The sequence below is a fragment of the Chiloscyllium plagiosum genome, unplaced genomic scaffold, assembly GCF_037043375.1.
Source record: "Chiloscyllium plagiosum isolate Xiang-an unplaced genomic scaffold, Cpla_swu_hap1 HiC_scaffold_10, whole genome shotgun sequence".
Taxonomy (NCBI): domain Eukaryota; kingdom Metazoa; phylum Chordata; class Chondrichthyes; order Orectolobiformes; family Hemiscylliidae; genus Chiloscyllium; species Chiloscyllium plagiosum.
In genome coordinates, this window is record NW_028270148.1 from 109,774,045 (window position 1) to 109,793,942 (window position 19,898).

Here is a 19,898-nt window from a genome sequence, read left to right on the forward strand (position 1 = left end):
GCTGATACAGTGGGGTAAGATGTTACAGAAAAGGAAATGTAACTTAAAACACTGACTGTAACCTTTTTCTTTCTCTAGAAAAAATCTTTTCTAGCTGAACTTTGGTGGACAATATTTATAAAGTCCATTGAGAAGACCACGGGCTGAGGAAAAGGAGTGTGCTGGTGAGCTACATTAGTGTGGGTATCAAACTAAACTATGGCAAAAAAATGTTCACATTAAAAAAAAATTGAGTGTTACAAACATATTTCACATATGTTAACTGCCAGGAGAACAAGCTAATATTTAGAGGTCATACACTTGTGAAAGGTTTCAACATTTTTAACTGTCTCCAGAAGTTGAGAGATCTGCTGTGAAGTTACAGAAATTTCTGCTTTTACATAGAAGAACTGCTAATGGAGTAAACCTATGTTTAATAGAACTGCTGCAACAGTATTGCTATTGCTAATTTTTAAGCTTTCTACATTAACACTAAAAGTCATACCAACACTAAAAACCACCTATTGTTCTTGAAATAATTCTATTGTTTCCAATTTCAACTGTGATAAATATTTTCCAGTTTCATTTTTAAGTTATGTCTAAAAGTTATTTAGCTTCACTTATATTTAACTTTCTCAGAACCTGTAATTGCAGCTTTGGCAGTTTAACATCCATGCATAAAAACAGAAAAGCTTCCAGTTCTAAAAGCTCTAAACATTTGGTAATTGATCAATAACCATAAAGGAAAAGAATGAAATAACACCTTCAATTTGCATTAGCACATAAATTTTGATGAGGGAAAATATCCAGTCAGTTAAGTCCAAAGAGAAATCATTTTAATTAATCTGACTGATTCAAAATTTCCCCAAATTTGACAGTCACAGACAATCTCATATGAAAAATATGTCTTCTCTAACCTCATTGAAAAGCAGTTCCCTCCTCTGCTGTTTTCTTAGGTCCATTTTCTTCACAGCCACTTGTTTTCCAGTGTGCTTCTCTGTCACGATGCAGACAATGCCTGTGGAGCCCTCTCCGATCTTAATGAAGTTTTCCAAGTACTCCCGTGGATCACCTGCGTTAACTACAAGCTGCAGAGCAGCTCTGAACTGCTCATGGGATACACGTGTGGGTTGCTGTTGTGTTGACGAACTCCAGCTTGGATACTGGTAAGCACCTTGGTTAACGTACTGAAAGTTCGACTGAGGTGGCGGCGGCGTATTGTGGTATTGAGATGTTTTGCAGTATGATGATGGAAAATAATGGCTAGATGTTGCGTAGATGGAGTTGGTTGGACACTGAGGTAGCTTTGATGGTCCTCGAGGATAAGTGTCTGACCAAGTCAGCGGAGGACTTACGCCCCTTTGTAGTTTTTCATAATCCACCTATAACATAAAAAAAACTAACGAATAATCCAATTATGCTCATGTTCTTTCTAAAACCGAACAGCTTGCTGCAAACCTAACAATCCCTAGTGACATGGTCTAACCTCTTAATGACAAAATGTACACAGTCTGAATGGAAGGCCTTAGACACTGCCTCATGATGTATCACAATTGCAAATAATTACAACCCCTGATTAATTTAATCAATCATATTCACCAGCAGTGCTTGGGGATGGACAGGACATAAAACGCAACTCTGCTATCAATTGCCAGCAACACTACTGGCTGTCTGCCAAGAGTCCCCTGATCCATTTTAGTTAAATGCACATTAATCTGAATTTGGCAGAGTAATCAAGGACCCAACTGAACTGTGAAATTGAATTCTACAGTGGAACATCATTTGGCCGCTTTATGCTAAGACTGCCAGAGAGAAATACTGTGGCATCAATTTGTCACCGCTATCTGCTGTTAAGATGGAGAAAACGGAGTGTCCAATACCCTCAGGTTACATTATATTTGGGACCTAACTGGAAACAAAATGATCATTGATAAAAGATCAGCATTTGAAAGAAAAAAAAATCATTAGCTATCTCAAAATGTAACATTTGATAGAACTTTGTATATTTTAAAAACCATGCCTCTTTGAATGATTCCCCATCTGAACAGAAACTTGCTATTTAAATTGCTAAGTAACAGTATTCTTCCGTAAGGTGGTGTGCAGACTAATTCCGTGTTAAAAAACCAGCAATTAAGAAAATCACTGATACAGTGCTGAGAAGAGGCACAGCAAACTGGGCAACAAAGACTTGTGCATCTCATTCTCAGGCCCCTAAATCTCTGCATCACTGCTATTCAAACTACAGACCCAAACTTTGCAATTTGTTCTATAACATTAATCTCAGCGCTTATAATTTATATTTGTTGATTTGTCCTGTTTGAACTTAATTGCTTTGGAAATTTGGAATGGGTCATTTTTAGCAATAACTATAGAATTGATGAAAGAATAGATCTGCTGTTTAAGACATACACTAGTTGACAGGAACCAGAACTTAAAACATGATGTATGGCCTTTAAATGTCTATTCGACATGACAATGGGCTTGAGACCAAAAGCTTGGGCATCCTGTTATTACAAGCTAAATTGCATTGCTATTATAAGGTAACAACTGAGGGCCAGTCAGGAAAGGAAGGAGTAGAAGCAATTAACAGGTTGCTGGTCTACACATACTGGCAGCTGTTTTCATTACAGCATCGGTGTAGTCTTTGAACTCTTTTCCCTTCTTGGAATAGAAAGTGCGCTGCTTAGGGTCAGGGACAAAATAGAATGGGGAACAAACAAATACCCACAGTTCTTGGATAAATTAACTTTGCCATTTTCCATTATTGGATTAGAATTACTTAAGTCACAAAAATAATTCAGATGCAATCATCATGGCTCATTATACATAAGATGTAATTTTAGTTTGAGTTGTGTAGCTTCCCACATCCAGAATTCAGAGCCCTCACAATACTGATGGGAAGTTGTGCTAAGTGAATGAAGGGTAATTTTTCTTGGTAAACCTCAAAAACTGGAGGGTTAAATTACCTTTGCTAGTTTTACGCACTCACTTCTTTCAGCTTTCCCCAGAAACACTAGTGCTGGAACCTAGCTGCCTTTCCATTGTCTTGTCTCTATAATGCGATGAGGTGTGAAGCAGTTAAAATGAATGGATGAAGTGGAACAAATTCAAAACTTGTAGCTGATATGATTTAGAATTAGCATTTAACATTTATTCAATTTGTTTCTCTTAACACCATTAACTATGGATATACAGCAGAATGGTGCTTCCATCCCCTTCCAACTGCAATGTAAAAGCTTCCAAAACTAAACTTTAAACAAATTCACATTTGCAAAATTCATGAATTGACAAAAACAAAATAAGATGTGGAAATAATATTCACATCTTTCCATTCTGTAAATGAAATTTGTTACTATCGTTAGTAAGTACTGTTAGATACTGCTCATAATCAGGCGTATTATTTATAATGAAATAGTGTAGATTAAATTAATTTAATCCTCCCAATTATAAATCTCCATTTTAAGAACATTAAATCATTTTATGCAGACATAGGTATATAACATACATATATAAACATATATATGTATAAAGTATAAGGCAGTTACCACATTTACAGGCAGAAAGCAAGTGTGAAAAAATAAGGAACATTTTATAGCTATTACTAGAGAACTTCAAATATTGCTATTACACTACAACAAAAGCTGTGATGGTTTGGTCAATTGTAGTACAGCACTTCAAACCAGTATAAGGGGAATATATGTCAAGCTTTCTGACTCTACTTCATCATATTACTGTTCATTTTCCATTAATAATGGGCAGCACGGTAGCACAGGGGCTAGCACTGCTGCATCACAGCACCAGAGACCTGGGTTCAGAGACTCTGTGTGTGGAGTTTGCACATTCTTCCTGTGTCTACGTGGGTTTCCTCCGGGTGCTCTGGTTTCCTCCCGCAATCCAAAGATGTGCAGGTTCGGTGAATTGGCCATGTTAAATTGCCCGTAGTGTTAGGTGAAGGGGTAAATGTAGGAAATGGGTCTGGGTGGGTTGCGCTTCGGCAGGTCGGTGTCCAGTGTTACTTCCACACTGCAAGTAATCTAAAAAATAGTGTTGTATATTCCTGAAACTGATTCACTCCCTGAGGAAAACCTTTCATAGCTTGTAAATACAGGCTGCATTATGTCCTGACGTGGTATCTATCACATAAAGCTATAGAAAATTGAACAACACAATGCTGTGGAGTGTGAGTAATGACTTGGAGAGACATCTTTGTCCCCAGTCTTCTCCCATTAAAGGAGTAGTGTCCCCACTTTATTCTAGAACCGTTGTGAAACGATCAGTGGGCTCATCCCAGTAAGTTAACATTCAATAGAAAAACCTGTATTCTGTCAGCTTAGCAATTCACTTTTGTTGGATGTCACAACAGTAACAAGATTTTGTATGACCTGAGGAAAAGGTGTGTGCGCATTTGGGGTTGGGGGGGGGGGGGGGGGAGGGGTGGTAGGGGTCAGGAAGGAGAAGAGTACTGTTGGGAGAACCCTCCTTCTGTTATGAGCAGACAGTGTCACTGTAGGTCTGGCACCACATTTTGCTGAATATAGCAAGATCAGATCTCCATTATACACAAAATAAAAAAAAGCAATATCGAACATAAAAAATCCACAAAATATTGTCATGAAGCCACCCAAGTATAATCTAAATGGATACAAAAGTCCTGTAGCCTCTTTGGTGTGGGCAATATTTCATCTACTTCCCTCTACATGCTTCACTTGGGTGATTCTTTAGAGACACCCACCAAGCAGAAAAATCTGGCCTAGTGTTTAGATTACTTTACAGTGTGGAAACAGGTCCTTCGGCCCAACAAGTCCACACCGACCCGCCGAAGCGCAACCCACCCATACCCCTACACATCTACCCCTTACCTACCACTACGGGCAATTTAGCATGGCCAATTTACCTGACCTGCACATCTTTGGACTGTGGGATGAAACCGGAGCACCCGGAGGAAACCCACGCAGACACGGGGAGAATGTGCAAACTCCACACAGCCAGTCGCCTGAGGCGGGAATTGAACCCGGGTCTCTGGCGCTGCGAGGCAGCAGTGCTAACCACTGTGCCACCGTGCCGCCCACCTCTCTGTTGACAAGAGAAGGACAATACTGATATGTAGTTCGAGTGACAGCTGACATTAATCTACGTACTGCTAGGGCTCTTGTGGCACAGTGGTAGTGTGTTCAAGTCCCACCTGCTCCAGCAGTGTGTAAGAATATCCCTGGGGGAAAAACAAAGTAATTCCAACTAGGCTGTTGAGAGATCACTTCAAGTCAATGATTGTTGCTGACATTGAGTGTTGCACCTCATTCCTTCTGCCGCTTTCCTGGCAGCATCAGCCTCAAGTTGACATAGTAAATTAATAACACATGGACCCATCTAGACTGGTTACGCTTCCCTGAAAGGTGGCTTTCTTAAGGACACAAACCTGTTTCTGTAAATTGTAAAGGCTGAAGAGCACACATCGGTCTTTTTCAAATGCAAAATGATTGTGATTTTGTTGAGGTGGAGAAGGCAACAGTCCTCAATAGAATAAAACTGTTTTTGACTTGAAGGTAATTTCTACAAATGTAACAAACTAGATGAGCTGGACACATCCGAAATGGGGCTTTTTTTGATTTGTTTATGTGATTGGTGTTGTTTGCTGGGTTAGCACTTATTATAATCCAAAGCTTCCTTAGAGAACATGCTGGTGAGCTGCCTCTTTGAATTTCTAAACTCTGTAGGGTATAGGGATACCCGCAGTGTCATAAAGAAGGGAGTTCCAGCATTTTAACCCAGCAACAATGAAGGAACAGCGATTTTTAAAATCTGGAATAAAGAATCTAATGATGACCATGAATCCATTATTGATTGTCAGAAAAAAACCCATCTGGTTCACTAATGTCCTTTGGGAAGGAAAGTGCCATCCTTACCTGGTCTGGCCTATGTGTGACTCCAGATCCGCAGTAATGCCCTCTGGGCAATTAGGGATGGGCAATAAATGCTACCTAGCCAGCAAAGCCCTCATCCCAAGGATGAACAAAGAAAATAAATATAATGCCAAGTCAGATGGCGTGTGACTTGGAGAGGAACTTTTGAGTGATGCACGGTGGCTCAGTGGTTAGCACTGTTGCCTCACAGGACCAGGGACCCAAGTTCAATTCTCGCCTCTGGCAACTGTGTGGAGTTTGCACATTCGCCGTGTCTGCGTGGGTTTCTAGTTTCCTTCCATAGTCCAAAGATGTGCAGGTTAGGTGGACCATTCCTGAGAAATGCATGGTTACAGGGGTAAGGTATTGGGGGTGTGGATGTCTGGATGGGATGATCTCTGGGGAAGACCTTTTAGAACAGGGATAAGGAGAAACTTCTTCAGCCAGAGAGTGGTGAATCTTTGGAAGTCATTGCCACAGAAGACTGTGGAGGTCAGTCATTGAGTATATTTCAGACAGAGATAGATAGGGTCTTGGGGATCAAAGGTTACAGTTGAGAAAGTTATCAGCCATGATGTGACAGCAGAGCAGATTTGATGGGCTGAATGGCCTAATTTTTGCTCCTATGTCTTATGGTCTTAACACTCAGTCTCCAAGTCAAAAGATGAGAAGTTAAAGACTTGAGAACATCATGTATGTGAACATGATACTTCACTGTAGTATTGATATATTGCTTAAGCTAAGGCACTATTTGCTCGTTCAACAGCATATAAAAATTCTATTGCAATTTCAAGATGAATAGAAACATTTAAACCGGAGCGAACATGAAAACAAATTGATTTGATCATTTACTCCTTTGCTGTTTGTGTGGCTTTGCTTTGCTGAAATTGACCTCTGTACTGCAGGAATAACTAATTGGGATATTCTGAGGATGTGAAACGTTCTACACTATATAAATGCAAGGTCTGTCCTAAAATAAAAAAATTTGATCCAATATTCATCGGAGGAATTATATACTATCAACATGGTTTCCAGTACGCTTGGAGCTTTTTTTTTAAGGTCTCTAGGTGCTGTTGAAAGGTTGTCCTATATCAAAAGGGCAAAACCCAATGTGACATTGAACAATCTTCATTTGATAATGGAGATGACGGGCCCTGTGCCTGCTGGCTGGAGTACTGACATGAATTCTGTGTCACCACTTTTAAGGAAGTCCTGTTGCATTGTGTGCCACTCAGACACTTAACTGGACAGCATCAGGATTCTCCAGAACCAAGGACTTCATGGCTGGAGATGCTGCCTACCAAGAACTGCCAGCCAGTTAGGGAGGCAGTGGTTACTGCTGCTGTTATGACATCCTCCTGAGGCCTTGTTTCGTTACTGGAGTCCAAGCCAAACGTGAGTGTCGACCGCATGGGAAGAATGCTGGACTGCAGCAGACCCTCACTTCCCAATGCCTGGTCCCTCAATCAGGCACCAACAGCCTTTGAATGAGGGAGTTCCACATTAGCCCACAGGTAACCCTGTACAGGTTGGCTTATCATGCTCCCTTCCCAGTGAGTACCCTTCCCGCTGCTGGATTAATACCAGCTGCAGCAGAAAGAATTCTGAGGAGGCATTAATTACTTAATGCTTAATTACCCAAGGCATCAACTGGCAGCATGACAGGAAGTTGGTAACGGTGGGTGGAGGCTGAAAGATAGTAGTCTCCATCTGTCATTCCGACCTCCTGATTAAATATGCTGTCATTGAACCCGCAAAGCTAAGGGCATTACATTCCATTCATCATTTTCATATTTCTCCCTTATATCCAGGCTGTTTTCACTCACCACAGTATTTCCTCCTTATACTGTCTGCTGAGACAGTATAAGCAAAATTATATTAATACTGTCCTGCAACTAAATTAAAGGTATCCTGTTGCCTACAAATATATATTGGAGAGAGGACTCACTATAAAAAAAAATTAAATCTTATAGGTTTCAATCTGATCACCCTTTTAATGATGTGACAACTCTTAGTTACTGCCAATCAATCTCTCTTGGACTGAATATTAACTATTATAAATGTTGAGGTTCATTTCTTCCGTCTTTACTGTTTTGAAGCGTTACAAACATTACATTGTAAATTTTTTTCTCCTCTCCTTTCTTCTATTTTATTTCCATTTTCTGTACCTGATATGGCATGGAATTCTTCCACTGAAATTCACTCCTTTCCTTCACAGTCCTTACACTGTTAATTTCAATCTTTCAATTTGACTAATGAAATACGCAGTTGCTTGCCCTGTTCACTCAGATTCAAGTTTCCATCTGATTGCACCATCACAAACTAGACTTTCAGCAATTTGTTAGGGAAAAATCATAAATGCCTAAAAAAGTAAGGGCAAGTCTAACTTCAGGCAGAAGCCATGAGATGAAGCCATATTTCATCAACTTGTGGGCCACTATTTTTGTCTCAATACGACAGGGCATAACAGTTTATTGTGCATTGCTATTAAAGTTACAACTCCTCAAGTCACCAATCCTCGGCTGCTATTTCCTGATTTAAACCTTGTTGGTCTTCAGGCTCTCTTTAAAAAAAAAAGGTTCTTGCTTCTTCCTCTAGCTTAAATCACTTAAGTTTGTTTAACATTGTGGCAGACATTCCAAAACTATATTTGAATATTCAATAAAGATTAAGCACGACCATGATCAAAATCATTTAAATTCTCACCATATACAGTTGAAGATATAATGGAAGTAGTCCTAAGTAAGATTGGTGATAGAGGGTGATTACCAATAGGTATCAATGCTGACAGACAGAGAGATTAGGGTTGGCAATATCCAAGGAAGTTGTGTGGAGCCCAGAAGGCATCTTTAATTCTGCCATTTCCTGACCAGGGACTAAGAAAGTGTTGGAAAATTAGAGCAACCTGTCTGGAGTAGTAGCTCCCTGCCGAAAGGCCACTTCTATGCACATTTGCTTTCTTGGCAGGTAGTGCTGCCAACACCCATTCCACCTCTGGAACAAAAATGGCCCGAGAAGAGATAATTCCAACAAATTGGAACACTGGGCAGTGGCATGAAATACCATGTTTACCAACCTCTAGGATCAGCCCATATGGCTAAAATTCCCCATGTGTTACCATAGCCTATGCTGCAAAAGTAAAAACACCATGATTGAAATTTAATGGGTAAAGTGACTAAGTAACTTTCACTTAGCTCTACTGTTATTTCAATCCAGAAGATTAAAGATCAAAACCTCTGTTCAAATGTATATTGCTCCATGTGTTTTTTTTTAAATAAAGCAATACACGTGACTTTACATTTATTATGTCATCTCCATATTAACATTTTTTTTAAGATTAGATTCCCTACAGTGTGGAAACAGGCCCTTCGGCCCAACAGTCCACACCGACCGTACGAAGAGTAACCCACCCAGACCCATTTCCCTCTGACTAATGCACCTAACACTATGGGCACATTTAGGCCACACATTTAGCACATCTTTGGACTGTGGGAGAAAACCAGAGCACATGGAGGAAACCCACACAGACACAGGGAGAATGTGCAAACTCCACACAGTCACCTGAGGCTGGAATCGAACCTGGGACCCTGGTGCTATGAGGCAGCAGTACTAACCACTGAGCCACTGTGCCGCCTTGATAATCTATTTTGTTAGTCAGCACTACTGTTTGTTAGTGCTCCCACCATCCTTCAGATACTGTTCCCAATGTTCAGTTACACACTAATAACTTTCATCATTGTACAATACTGTGTTTTAATATCAATACACCTTAAAATGTTAACTTAATGGACAGTAGCTACTAGGATGACTACTTTGTACATTTGTAGTGATCACAAACAAATACTCAACAACCAAAACAATTTTGCAGTCTTTTTCTACATGATACTTGCTGAGCTATTAAGATACTTATTAAATATATAGCTTACAGACTGCCCATCTGTGAAAATGATCTAGTGACTTAATTGAAAACTTCATTCCAGGTTTCGGAAATTTGATATTTTAAAAAATTTACTTACATTGAAAGCAGTAATTTGCAAATGGAAATACATAATAGTTCCAAGTTTCACAAAAATAAGAGCAAGAATGGTGGATAAAAATTTGACAATATATGTAAGTAAATAGTTCTGAATTCAGAACCTACAATACACAAGTCTTATTTTAAGCAGCTTGAGCATACTTGTTATTTATTTATTGGTTTTGGATGTAGTTTTGTATATCAGTATTTTTGGTATTTTAATGTTAAATTAAAGACAAAAACTTCCTCTAAAATAGCTGTTTCTTTTCTTCTTTGTAGTTCCAATGTTGTGTGATGAAAAGTAGATACAAGCAACTATGGCAGTATACGAATATTTAGTTGAACAGTCTCAGTTTAAGCTTGATTTCACTTTTTACTAACTAATGCTTCATTGATTACACACAAACACAACTTTATTATGACATCTTCTCCACAGATGTGCCTCCCTTTAAAAGTAGATTCTTAAAGTTTTGATTATATCTAACAACAGCTTCACGAGGACAAGAACCATTTGAACTGGTGATGTCGCCTCATTGTATTTACTCTTTGGACACGCATTCAAGAACAGTATCCATGACTTTCTAGTGGGCATGTATCTATGATATGGTCATATCTCCAGTTCTGTTTAATAGAGATTAAGCAGGGCTTTTTCTGGGGAAAAAAGGTGCATGAATAAAATTTCCAGAGCAATAAGCATTCAACTGCTCAGATTTCTAACTACCTGCATTTGTTTGTATACAAAATGCAAGTTTCACTGCTGGGCCAGAATTTATTATCCATCCTAACTGCAAGTCCAAGCCAGGTTTGAAACCATGCTCCATAAAAGGAAAGTATTTTCCACATGAGCAGTGAAACACAATTCAGTTCCTTTCAAAATTAAGTACCTAACCAGTTATCGCATTCTGTAGATAAAGACATTTTAAACATTGTCTGAAAACTCTAAAAGGCATTAAAAAATGATCTTATGGAGCAGAATTTCACCAGCAGCTAAATGTGAAAGCGTTAGAGCATGGATGAATGTAACATTTTGAAGTCCAGCATTAATGCTACATTTAAAAATGTACACCAGATATCCTCAATGCATAGATATATGATTTCATTCTGAGTCAACATTTCAATTTGCACAAAGTAAATGCATTTTTACAAAATGTTTGAAAGTAATCATTAGTCAATTAGGAATACTTTTATTTTCCCTACACAGATAAGTGTTTTATGCACTGATGTGTTGCAAATTAACTAAAATCCAGTTTCAGCACCAGTCACTACATCCTCTCCTTGACAAAACACTCCATAGAGTAAAATTAGCAAGTATAAAAAGGAAAATGAAAAGGTTTAGGAAAATAATGACTGTATTAGATAAATTATCCCACGCACAATTTAACTTGACCATGTCAGTTTAAAAATTATTTAGAGTACAGTCTAATCTCAAAATTATCTTCATTCTGCTGTCAATGGAGTTGAAAGTTTCCTGTCCTGAAAAATTACACCAAGTTTGAGAAAAGAAAGGAAACATAAAACGGGATGAGTGATTAGTTTGCTTTTGAGAGCAGTTCTTGTTTACTTGCCTGATTTTCAAAATGTATTCTAGTGGTTTCAAGATCTGAAAGATGTGTCCAAATTCAAAGCAATTGGTCAATCCACTTTATATATTCTTTTTCCACACACTTACCAATTGTTTTGAAACTTTGCAACTAAATTACAAAGGCCAGAAGGGCAGCAACTTGGATTTCTTGTGTATTCTGAATTAGATGATAGGAATAAGAGTACAGCACTTAACGCCTCAAGCATTTCCTGCAGCTCATAGCTGGGCCAGGGTGCTGAATATAATTGGCTGTGGCTTATCTCCTACTCAAATTGAGAAGTGGGTGTAGGAGGTTAAGAAATGGATAAGGGGAGAATAAAGCAATGTAGGGTTTCTGTTACCTATATGCTATCCAGTCACTGCAGTTGACAATAAGAGTACATAAGATGAAGAGCGAATCAAATATCAATATGGCACCATTTCACTCACCATTTAACTCATATGATGAGTGCCTATTTAAATAGAGCAAAGTAAGGAGTCTGGTATCTACAGATCCATAAAAATGAGAATAAAGAAATAGGGGACACTGTTTAAAATTAAAGAGTCGAACATTATTTAAAACAGAGAAAAGAATTTCTTTTCCTTTACAAAGGCTCATGAGTCTTAGGAACAGTCTTCCTGAAAAGGTGATGGGAACAAAGACTTTGAACACTTTGAAGACAGAGGCAGATAGATTTTGTTAAATAAGGGGAGGCATGAAATGAAAAGTTCTGCTGGGACTGTGATCTAATTAAATGATGGAGTAGGCTTGAGTGTTCAAGTGACCTAGGCCTGATCTTAATTTGTATGTTCACATGTATTACCCCACTGAGGCACCTTCCGGATAGGAGGGGAGAATTTAAACTTTTCAGAAGAATATTCAAAAACCTTTGAAGCAAAGGTGCACTGTCCTTGGGAAAAGACTGATCAGATTTGAATATATATCACAAGTTTTAGATTAATTACAATATTACTAGGCTTAATTGTTCCCTAATTCCACTGATGCCACTATCAGCCATGCAACTCAGAACATAAGTAAAATACAATATCTCTCTATTTTACATTTGCAAGTGATGTTTTGTTCACAGCCTCTACCAATAGAAAAACATAACTGCTATTATTTCCAAATCATGTAACTACCCTAACATTCTGATGTTTTAGTGAGAAGTCATTGTCATGTATGTGGTGGCAATCCATACATAATTTTAGAAATTGAGAAAAAAAGATTTGAGTGTAGAACTAAATTGGCTAGTGACAGCTTCCAATATTTTCCACATGGAAATATCCCATTAAGTCTCCTTTTCACAGCAGAGAAGTGTCAACTGCATCTTTTCCTCTTGTGATAACAGCAAAACTTTTTAATTTCAAAGAAATACAACACATAGGAAACTTTAAAAATAAGTGTTTTGCATAAAATTTGAGTCATAAAATATCTTTGCAAGATGTGTACTTTTTCAAAAAGTAAGTGATCGTTCAGTAACAGTGTTCACTCTAATCAGTTCCATTTGGTCAGTTCCTACACAGGTGTTGTGTACAGAAGCATAAAATTGTGGAGGTCTCTTAATGGCATCCGTAAGCATTGTCGTCGGCTATTACTCTGTTATTTGTTTGTTCCCAAGTTAATGTTAATTCCCAGGGTGATGATGCTTCTCCAGGAGGTCATTTGTGATGAGTGCTGTTGCTATGATTGATTGGTGCTGATCCATTTGTTGCTTTTTTTTTCCTGGGGAATGGTGAACTTCTGGGACTGATAGTCATTTTGTACTCTGTGCAGGTGGTGAAATAACCTCTTTCCGATCTGAGAGAAAACAGCTTCTCTATTTATATCTAGATGTCCATGGTTTTGAAAACATGTCAGGTTGTTCACGTTCACCATATATGATTGAGGTGACAACTGCAGTTCAGAAGCCCCATGTTGCCATTTGGGTTGACTGTTGTTGACTATTAATGTTTGCCCTCTGGTGGCCTCTTCAATGCTGAGCTCTTGCACTGAATTGCATCTCAAAGTTAAACTTGGTTCTCTGTCATTTCACCTTGATTTTGTCATTCATGCCTACTTTATGATGGAGATGAATTCTTCACTTGTAGCTTGAGGGTCACTGTCACTCGTCACAATGTCTACAATACTGTAATGACTGAACGGTGTTTTCAGGCATCTATATTCTCACTGATAATTGGTATCAGCTGGTCTGATTCCTAGTGGTCATGATAGATGATGATAATAACAGGATAATAATTTCTTGCAAAAGTGAAGACGTCTATCCAAACTTCAGCCATATTCTGTTTGGGATGTCTTGTACAATAAGCAGCTCTTCTGCTGGCTTAGAACCATGTAGTACAGAAGAGACTGTTTGGCCCATCAAGTCTAGACCAACAAGCGTAGCATTTATACAAGTGATGCACTGGCTGATGTGGTTCTTATTTCATTGTTTACGATAGGCCAGTGGAGCAGATTTTTTGCCTTCCTCAAATTAGATTCAATACCTCAATGGCTTGCATAGATGTGCTTCGGTATCTCTTTTCTCATTTCCTTTAGGATAATATTATTTCCTTTGTACAAGATGACACCCTGGACTAATAGTTCATCTCTGTATACCAATAATCTCTTAATAGCAATAGGTGAGTCCTTGATGATTTCAGGCCATTCTTTTATCCTGAAGAAGGGCTCATGCCCGAAACGTCGATTCTCCTGCTCCTTGGATGCTGCCTGACCTGCTGCGCTTTTCCAGCAACACATTTTCAGCTCTGATCTCCATCATCTGCAGTCCTCACTTTCTCCATTCTTTTATCACTACCACCTGCAGCACTTGTAAGGTTGCACATTATTGCACCATTTGCATTAATTGTGTCTTTCAGGTTCAACATATCTGCGGAGTCGATGACTTCCAGAACATTGCTTCATGTTGAATCTGGAAGATTGCACATCCTATTTTAGCACCTTCAAGTTTCTTCAGTATCACTCTCAACAGAATGTCAGCAACATTCATCTGTACCCCTGCTTGTGTGTCATGTTCAAATGGTGTTTTGTAATTAAAGTAATATTCTTTGCAGCAGATAGAAGCAGCATGAGGAAGATGCTTTGAAGTGGCTTGTAGTCAGATTCCACTGTTACTTTGTCTCTCCTAAACAGGTTATTGGTTAAAACGCTTACAAGCAAAGACAAAAGCCAGACACACTGAGTGTAGTGTCATTCAGTTTGCATTAAAGTCCGGGGCACCAATGCAGCATCTTGTTCTTGCTGCATATAGGTTGCTGGCATCACATTGCAAGGTGACTTCATCATTGACATCGCAGACCTCAACACTAACATTATCATCAGTTTTTTTGATTCTCTTGTTCTGTGCCACAGTACCACTGCACATCTTTGGCAGTGACCTTGTGATGAGGTTCATAATCTGATGACAACTTAGGCAAGAACTTTGTCTCAGTTCACAATCCAACAAATCATTGTACTGCTTTTAGACCTATTGGTTGCTGCATCTCAGCTACAGTTCTCACCTTGTCAGGAGCTGGACAATGTCTTTTTGCTGTTGTGTATGATTCAATTGAATATATTTGAAACCATATGATTGTATCTTTCTCTCACTCAACTTCAGGCTCAACTGGCAACCTCTCTGCAGTCCCTCTAGATTCTGATCATGATCTGTTGTTGGGCTCTTCCATTGTGTTTCCACGTCCATAGAGTAGCAGATGAGCCACAAATAGCTTCCAGTCCAGGGAGATCACTAACTATCTTGTGTTGTGTTGCTACTCTTCCAGAGCAGTGGAAATAGCTAAGTGAATTTGCAGCCATTTGCTTCTTCCTAATGGCAATTAGAATACAGTTAGAAAACGTTTGCTTTGTGTAATTTGCTAATAACTATCCTTCAGATTGATACAAGTAAACATCTAAATCTTGGCAAATTGTGGAAATATTCCTCCAATTGCTGGCATTTGAGATGTTGAGATATTAAGCTTTATGGAGATCCTTTAGATCTATGTATATTCTCATTTTCCAGGTTTGTTCCACTGTTACCACGCAGCTAATCCAGACTGGTGAAGTTGCCACTTTTTCCAGCTCTTCTATGTTATCTTTCTGGCTGGACTTGAGGACATTCCATTGTCCGTATCCCATCCAACCCTTCTTCAAAATCTATTATATCTTAACTGTTCCTGGTTCTGATGCAAGGTCATACTCATGAAATGGTAACTCTGTCTGTCTTTCCATATAGATGGTGCCTGCTAAATTTTCCATCATTTTCTAAATTACTTCATATTTCCAGCATGTGCAGTGTTCTGCTTTTTTGGTAGAAACATATACTGCTCCATGAACAGGCAAAGTGTAACATTTTATTTCAGCTGTAGATTATCATAGTTATTTTTATTATAGCACTGAGTTATAATAAATTAGATAGAAACAGGTTACTGAATTATTCATTATTAGTAGAAAATGGGGACTTCAAGGTTTTCTGAGTGTGTCTATTTGTATGGTTCACAGGTGGGCATTTGAGAGCAAATTTTAATATCTTCACAACATTGAAGCATTTTCGAGTTCCTAAACCTTTCCCCAATATCTAATTTGATGCCTCCACTGCCTCGAATTTATTTTACTGTTTGTCAAACATATTGTGCTTGAGGAAATTTCCTGCCACGAACTTCCTGTGTTAACCACCAATTTTACTCCTCTGATAAAAGCAAAATACTTCAGAAATACTGCTGGAAATCTGAAATAAAACCTGAAAATGCTGGAGAAACTCAGCAGGTTTGGTAGTATCCACAAAGAAAGAGAAAGAATTTATGTTTCAAGTCCAATATGACTTCTTCAGTACTAATCTTCCATTCTGAAGAATCATACCAGTTTCGAAACATTCACTCAGTTTTGTTTTCCACAGATACTGCCAAATCTGAGTTTCTCCAGCATTTTCTATTTTTGTTATTATTAATTTCACCCCTCACCCTCGTCACTGTTTCAGGAGAACTAGACCTTTTGTTACAATTGAGATAGGAGGAGGGCACTCTCCCTCTCTAGTACCATCATGGCACACGCCACAATGTTAACATTTTCCCCAGTTCCAATGTGGCCAATCATATGCTTTCTCTATATTAAATTTAGAATAAAATGATCCATTGACCAGCTTTCTTTAATAAACACACAATTATTGATTTATTGTAAAACAAACTTGTTCCACAAAGATGCAAAACGGGTTAACACAGTTTATAACGTAAATGTTTAGCCCTCTAAATAATCTCACACAGACATACATCAGATTTACTGAAAAGGAAAACACAACTTTCTCTCTGCACAAACTCTGGAGAAAAAAATTATATTCATCAATAATGGTTACTTTGTGAAAGAAAATAAGGTTAGATGTGGATGTCCAGGTGGCTGCCAATCAGGCATTCTGCACACAGGTCACTAGACAAGTACAAATATCTCTGGGGTCTTGGCAGATACAAATTGCTCAGGAAACAGAGTATCAAGGAATCTTTCATCGTCCTCTTGAACAGTGAATCAGGTTTTACACTGGAATCATAAGGGGGGTTCAGAAAGCGGAGGGAGATAAGGACATTCTTTCCTTAATAGGCTTTTTTCTCCCAAATGAAAAACCAAACAAATCTCCTAGCTAAACACTGTACAGACAAAATGCAGGCAGATGATTTCTAAAAAGTGAGCAAGCAATTAACTAAATGTGATTTCCCAGGGTGTCTTTTTCAAAAATCATTTGAATGTACTTTCATTGAATCTTTTTAAATATAATCCAAGTGTCACCACAGAAATTGAAATAAATCAATTGTAATCCTTCAAAATTCAAACCTCAAAAAATATGAGGCCTTCATTGCACTTTCAAAACCTCATTCTTTTTAGTTGTGATCTGAGTTTTTGACCTAATATCCTCTTTTGTACCAAAACCTCTTACATCTACCTCTATAATGTTGTTCCTTTCTAGTTCATCTCAGCTCAAATGCTGAAATCCTTATCCATGATTTTGTCACCTCTAGACTCAGGTACTCTGATGACTGACAAGTAGACTTTACACCTTGAATGCTGTGTAAACATGAGTTCATCTAAAATACTACTGCGCACAATTTAACATGCACCAAGTTCCATTCACCCAACACTTTGTACTCTGATTGCCCAACGTGATCCCTGGACCTGGCAATACCTTTGACTTTAAAAACAGCATTACAATCATTCTGGTTCTCATTGGAAAATCCCTCCTTGGCAGCTCCACAACCCTCCAAAGATCTCTGCACTTCACCAACTTCAGTCTCTTGCCCAATCCTGATTTACTTTGTACCAACATTGGCATCTGTGCCTTTACCTTCCCAGGCCATGATCTTTGGAATTTTCTCTATAAATCTCTGTCTCTCCCTCTCTCCTTTACGATGTGCTTTAAAATCCACTGGTGGCACGGTGGCTCACTGGTTAGCACTTTTGCCTCACAGTGCCAGAGACCCAAGTTCGATTCCAGCCTTGGGTGACTGTCCCTGTGGAATTTGCACATTCTCCCCATGTCTGCGTGGATTTCCTCCGGGTGCTCATGTTTCCTCCCACAGTCCAAAGATGTGCAGGTTAGGAGATTTGGCCATGTTAAATTGCTCATTGTTCAGGGATGTGTAGGTTAGTGATGGGAAATGTACAGTAATAGGGTAGGGGAATGGATCTGCATGGGATACTCTTTGGAGGGTTAGTGTGGACTTGTTAGGCCAAATGGCCTGTTTCCATACTGTAAGAATTCTGTGACTCCATGATCAATCTTTTAGTCACCTTTCTTGACATCCCAAAGGACCATAAGATGTGGAAGCAGAAATAAGCCATACAGCTCATACAGTCTGCTTCATCATTCAATGAGATCACAGATGATCTGATAGTCCCCAATTCCATTTTCTTGCCTTATTCTCATAACCGTTGATTCTCTGCCTGACTAAAGACCCACCTCAACATTGAATACGTTTAATGATCCATTGTCTACAGCACTAATGCAGTGAAGAATTCCACTGATTGACTACCTTCACGGAAAAGATTTCTCCTCACATGGCTTAATTGGGTGACCATCCACTCTGAGGTTATACCCTACAAAGGGAAACAACCTTTCCACATCTACTTTATCAAGCCCTCTGAGAATCTTCTTTGTTTTGGTAACGTCACCCTCTCATTCTTCTAAACTCCACTGTGATTTATGTGCCTCTGCTGCAGCTTTTCCTGTTTAAATAATATTTACCTCCCATATTTGCACAAGGTCCATAAACTCACATTTTTCTACATGGTTGTGTCAACATGTGTTTCATAATGCTCCAGTCATTTTGGGTTATTTTAACTACTCCAAAGGCATTACATAAATACAATGAAGTAGGAAGGGAGAAATAAGCAACAAAGCTAAGCAGCTTATGTTACCAAAATGTGTCATCATGATGAGGTACCAATAACACAGCAGTGCAGTAAAATTTGTATTATTTGGCACTATACCAATTGGCCGGGGCAGGGACATCATTATAAGCCCTGGTGGTCCCTGACAAAACAGAGTGACTCTCTTCCACCCCAAACACTGATTACTGGGCCCAAATATATTCTCTGTCCTGGACCCTGCCAATTGGAATTCTCTAGTAACCAGAATTTCTGCACTTTTTTTAAAAAAAGCCCAATACTTTTATTGTCATTTTTGAGTAACTACCCATGAAACTGACACTTGATCTTCAATTAAAAACCAACGGCTTCAATAGTAACCATGATCAGAAATAACTAGAACAGTAGCATCGATTGTGCCAACATACCATGCTCAGTTATTGCTTACCAACAGGGAACTCAGTGTTAAACGCCATTTTTGATTTACCAGCACCACCTGTTACTGCTGCAGGCTGGATAATACTATTTCCTGAATAACTGGAGGCTGAATTATAAATTGCATACCCATTCTCTTAGCTGCAGTACGAAATGGATCTTAGCTGGCAACAACTGAGTGATTTGTATTCCCGAAAAGAAAATCTTATGGAAACACCAGTTAAAACACTTTAATGAAAACCGATGCTCAACCACATTACAAACAGTCTGACATGTAAAGCTTTGGATTGGCAGCATAATTCCCTGCTCTTAGTTCTTAATCTGATGCTATTAAGGAATGCAGTTCTGAAGGACATGGGAAACACTGGTAGCTCTGTTGGCCTGAGCCTTTCATGCATTTCCTGGTAAGCAGATTACAGCAGCACTGATTGATGAATGTGCAAAATTATAATAGAAGTGAATGATGATTCTGAGATTTGCAAAAACTCAAGAACGATCAGTGAAACATTCAACATGCTAAAAATGAAAAAAATTGATCTCCATGGCAAAACTGAAGCATTCTCAGAACAACTAGTCAGAGGGACAGTTGTTCACAGGTTTGATTGGATAATTTATTTCTTCACTTACTTTTATTTGCAATATAGAATACATTCCTTACTTAACCATGTGTCTTAACTTCATGAC

The 19,898-nt window shown here is 38.7% G+C and overlaps 1 protein-coding gene across 9 annotated transcripts in view; it reads right to left on the bottom strand.

Moving 5' to 3' along the window:
- pak5 (p21 protein (Cdc42/Rac)-activated kinase 5) overlaps positions 1 to 19,898 on the bottom strand; it is a 212,078-nt gene that overhangs the window by 28,639 nt on the left and 163,541 nt on the right. For all 9 annotated transcript variants that reach the window (XM_043696602.2, XM_043696601.2, XM_043696600.2 and 6 more), the window contains one exon: positions 897 to 1,361. In XM_043696602.2, the coding sequence (XP_043552537.1) occupies positions 897 to 1,361 (465 nt within the window). The remainder of the gene's footprint in view (positions 1 to 896; positions 1,362 to 19,898) is intronic.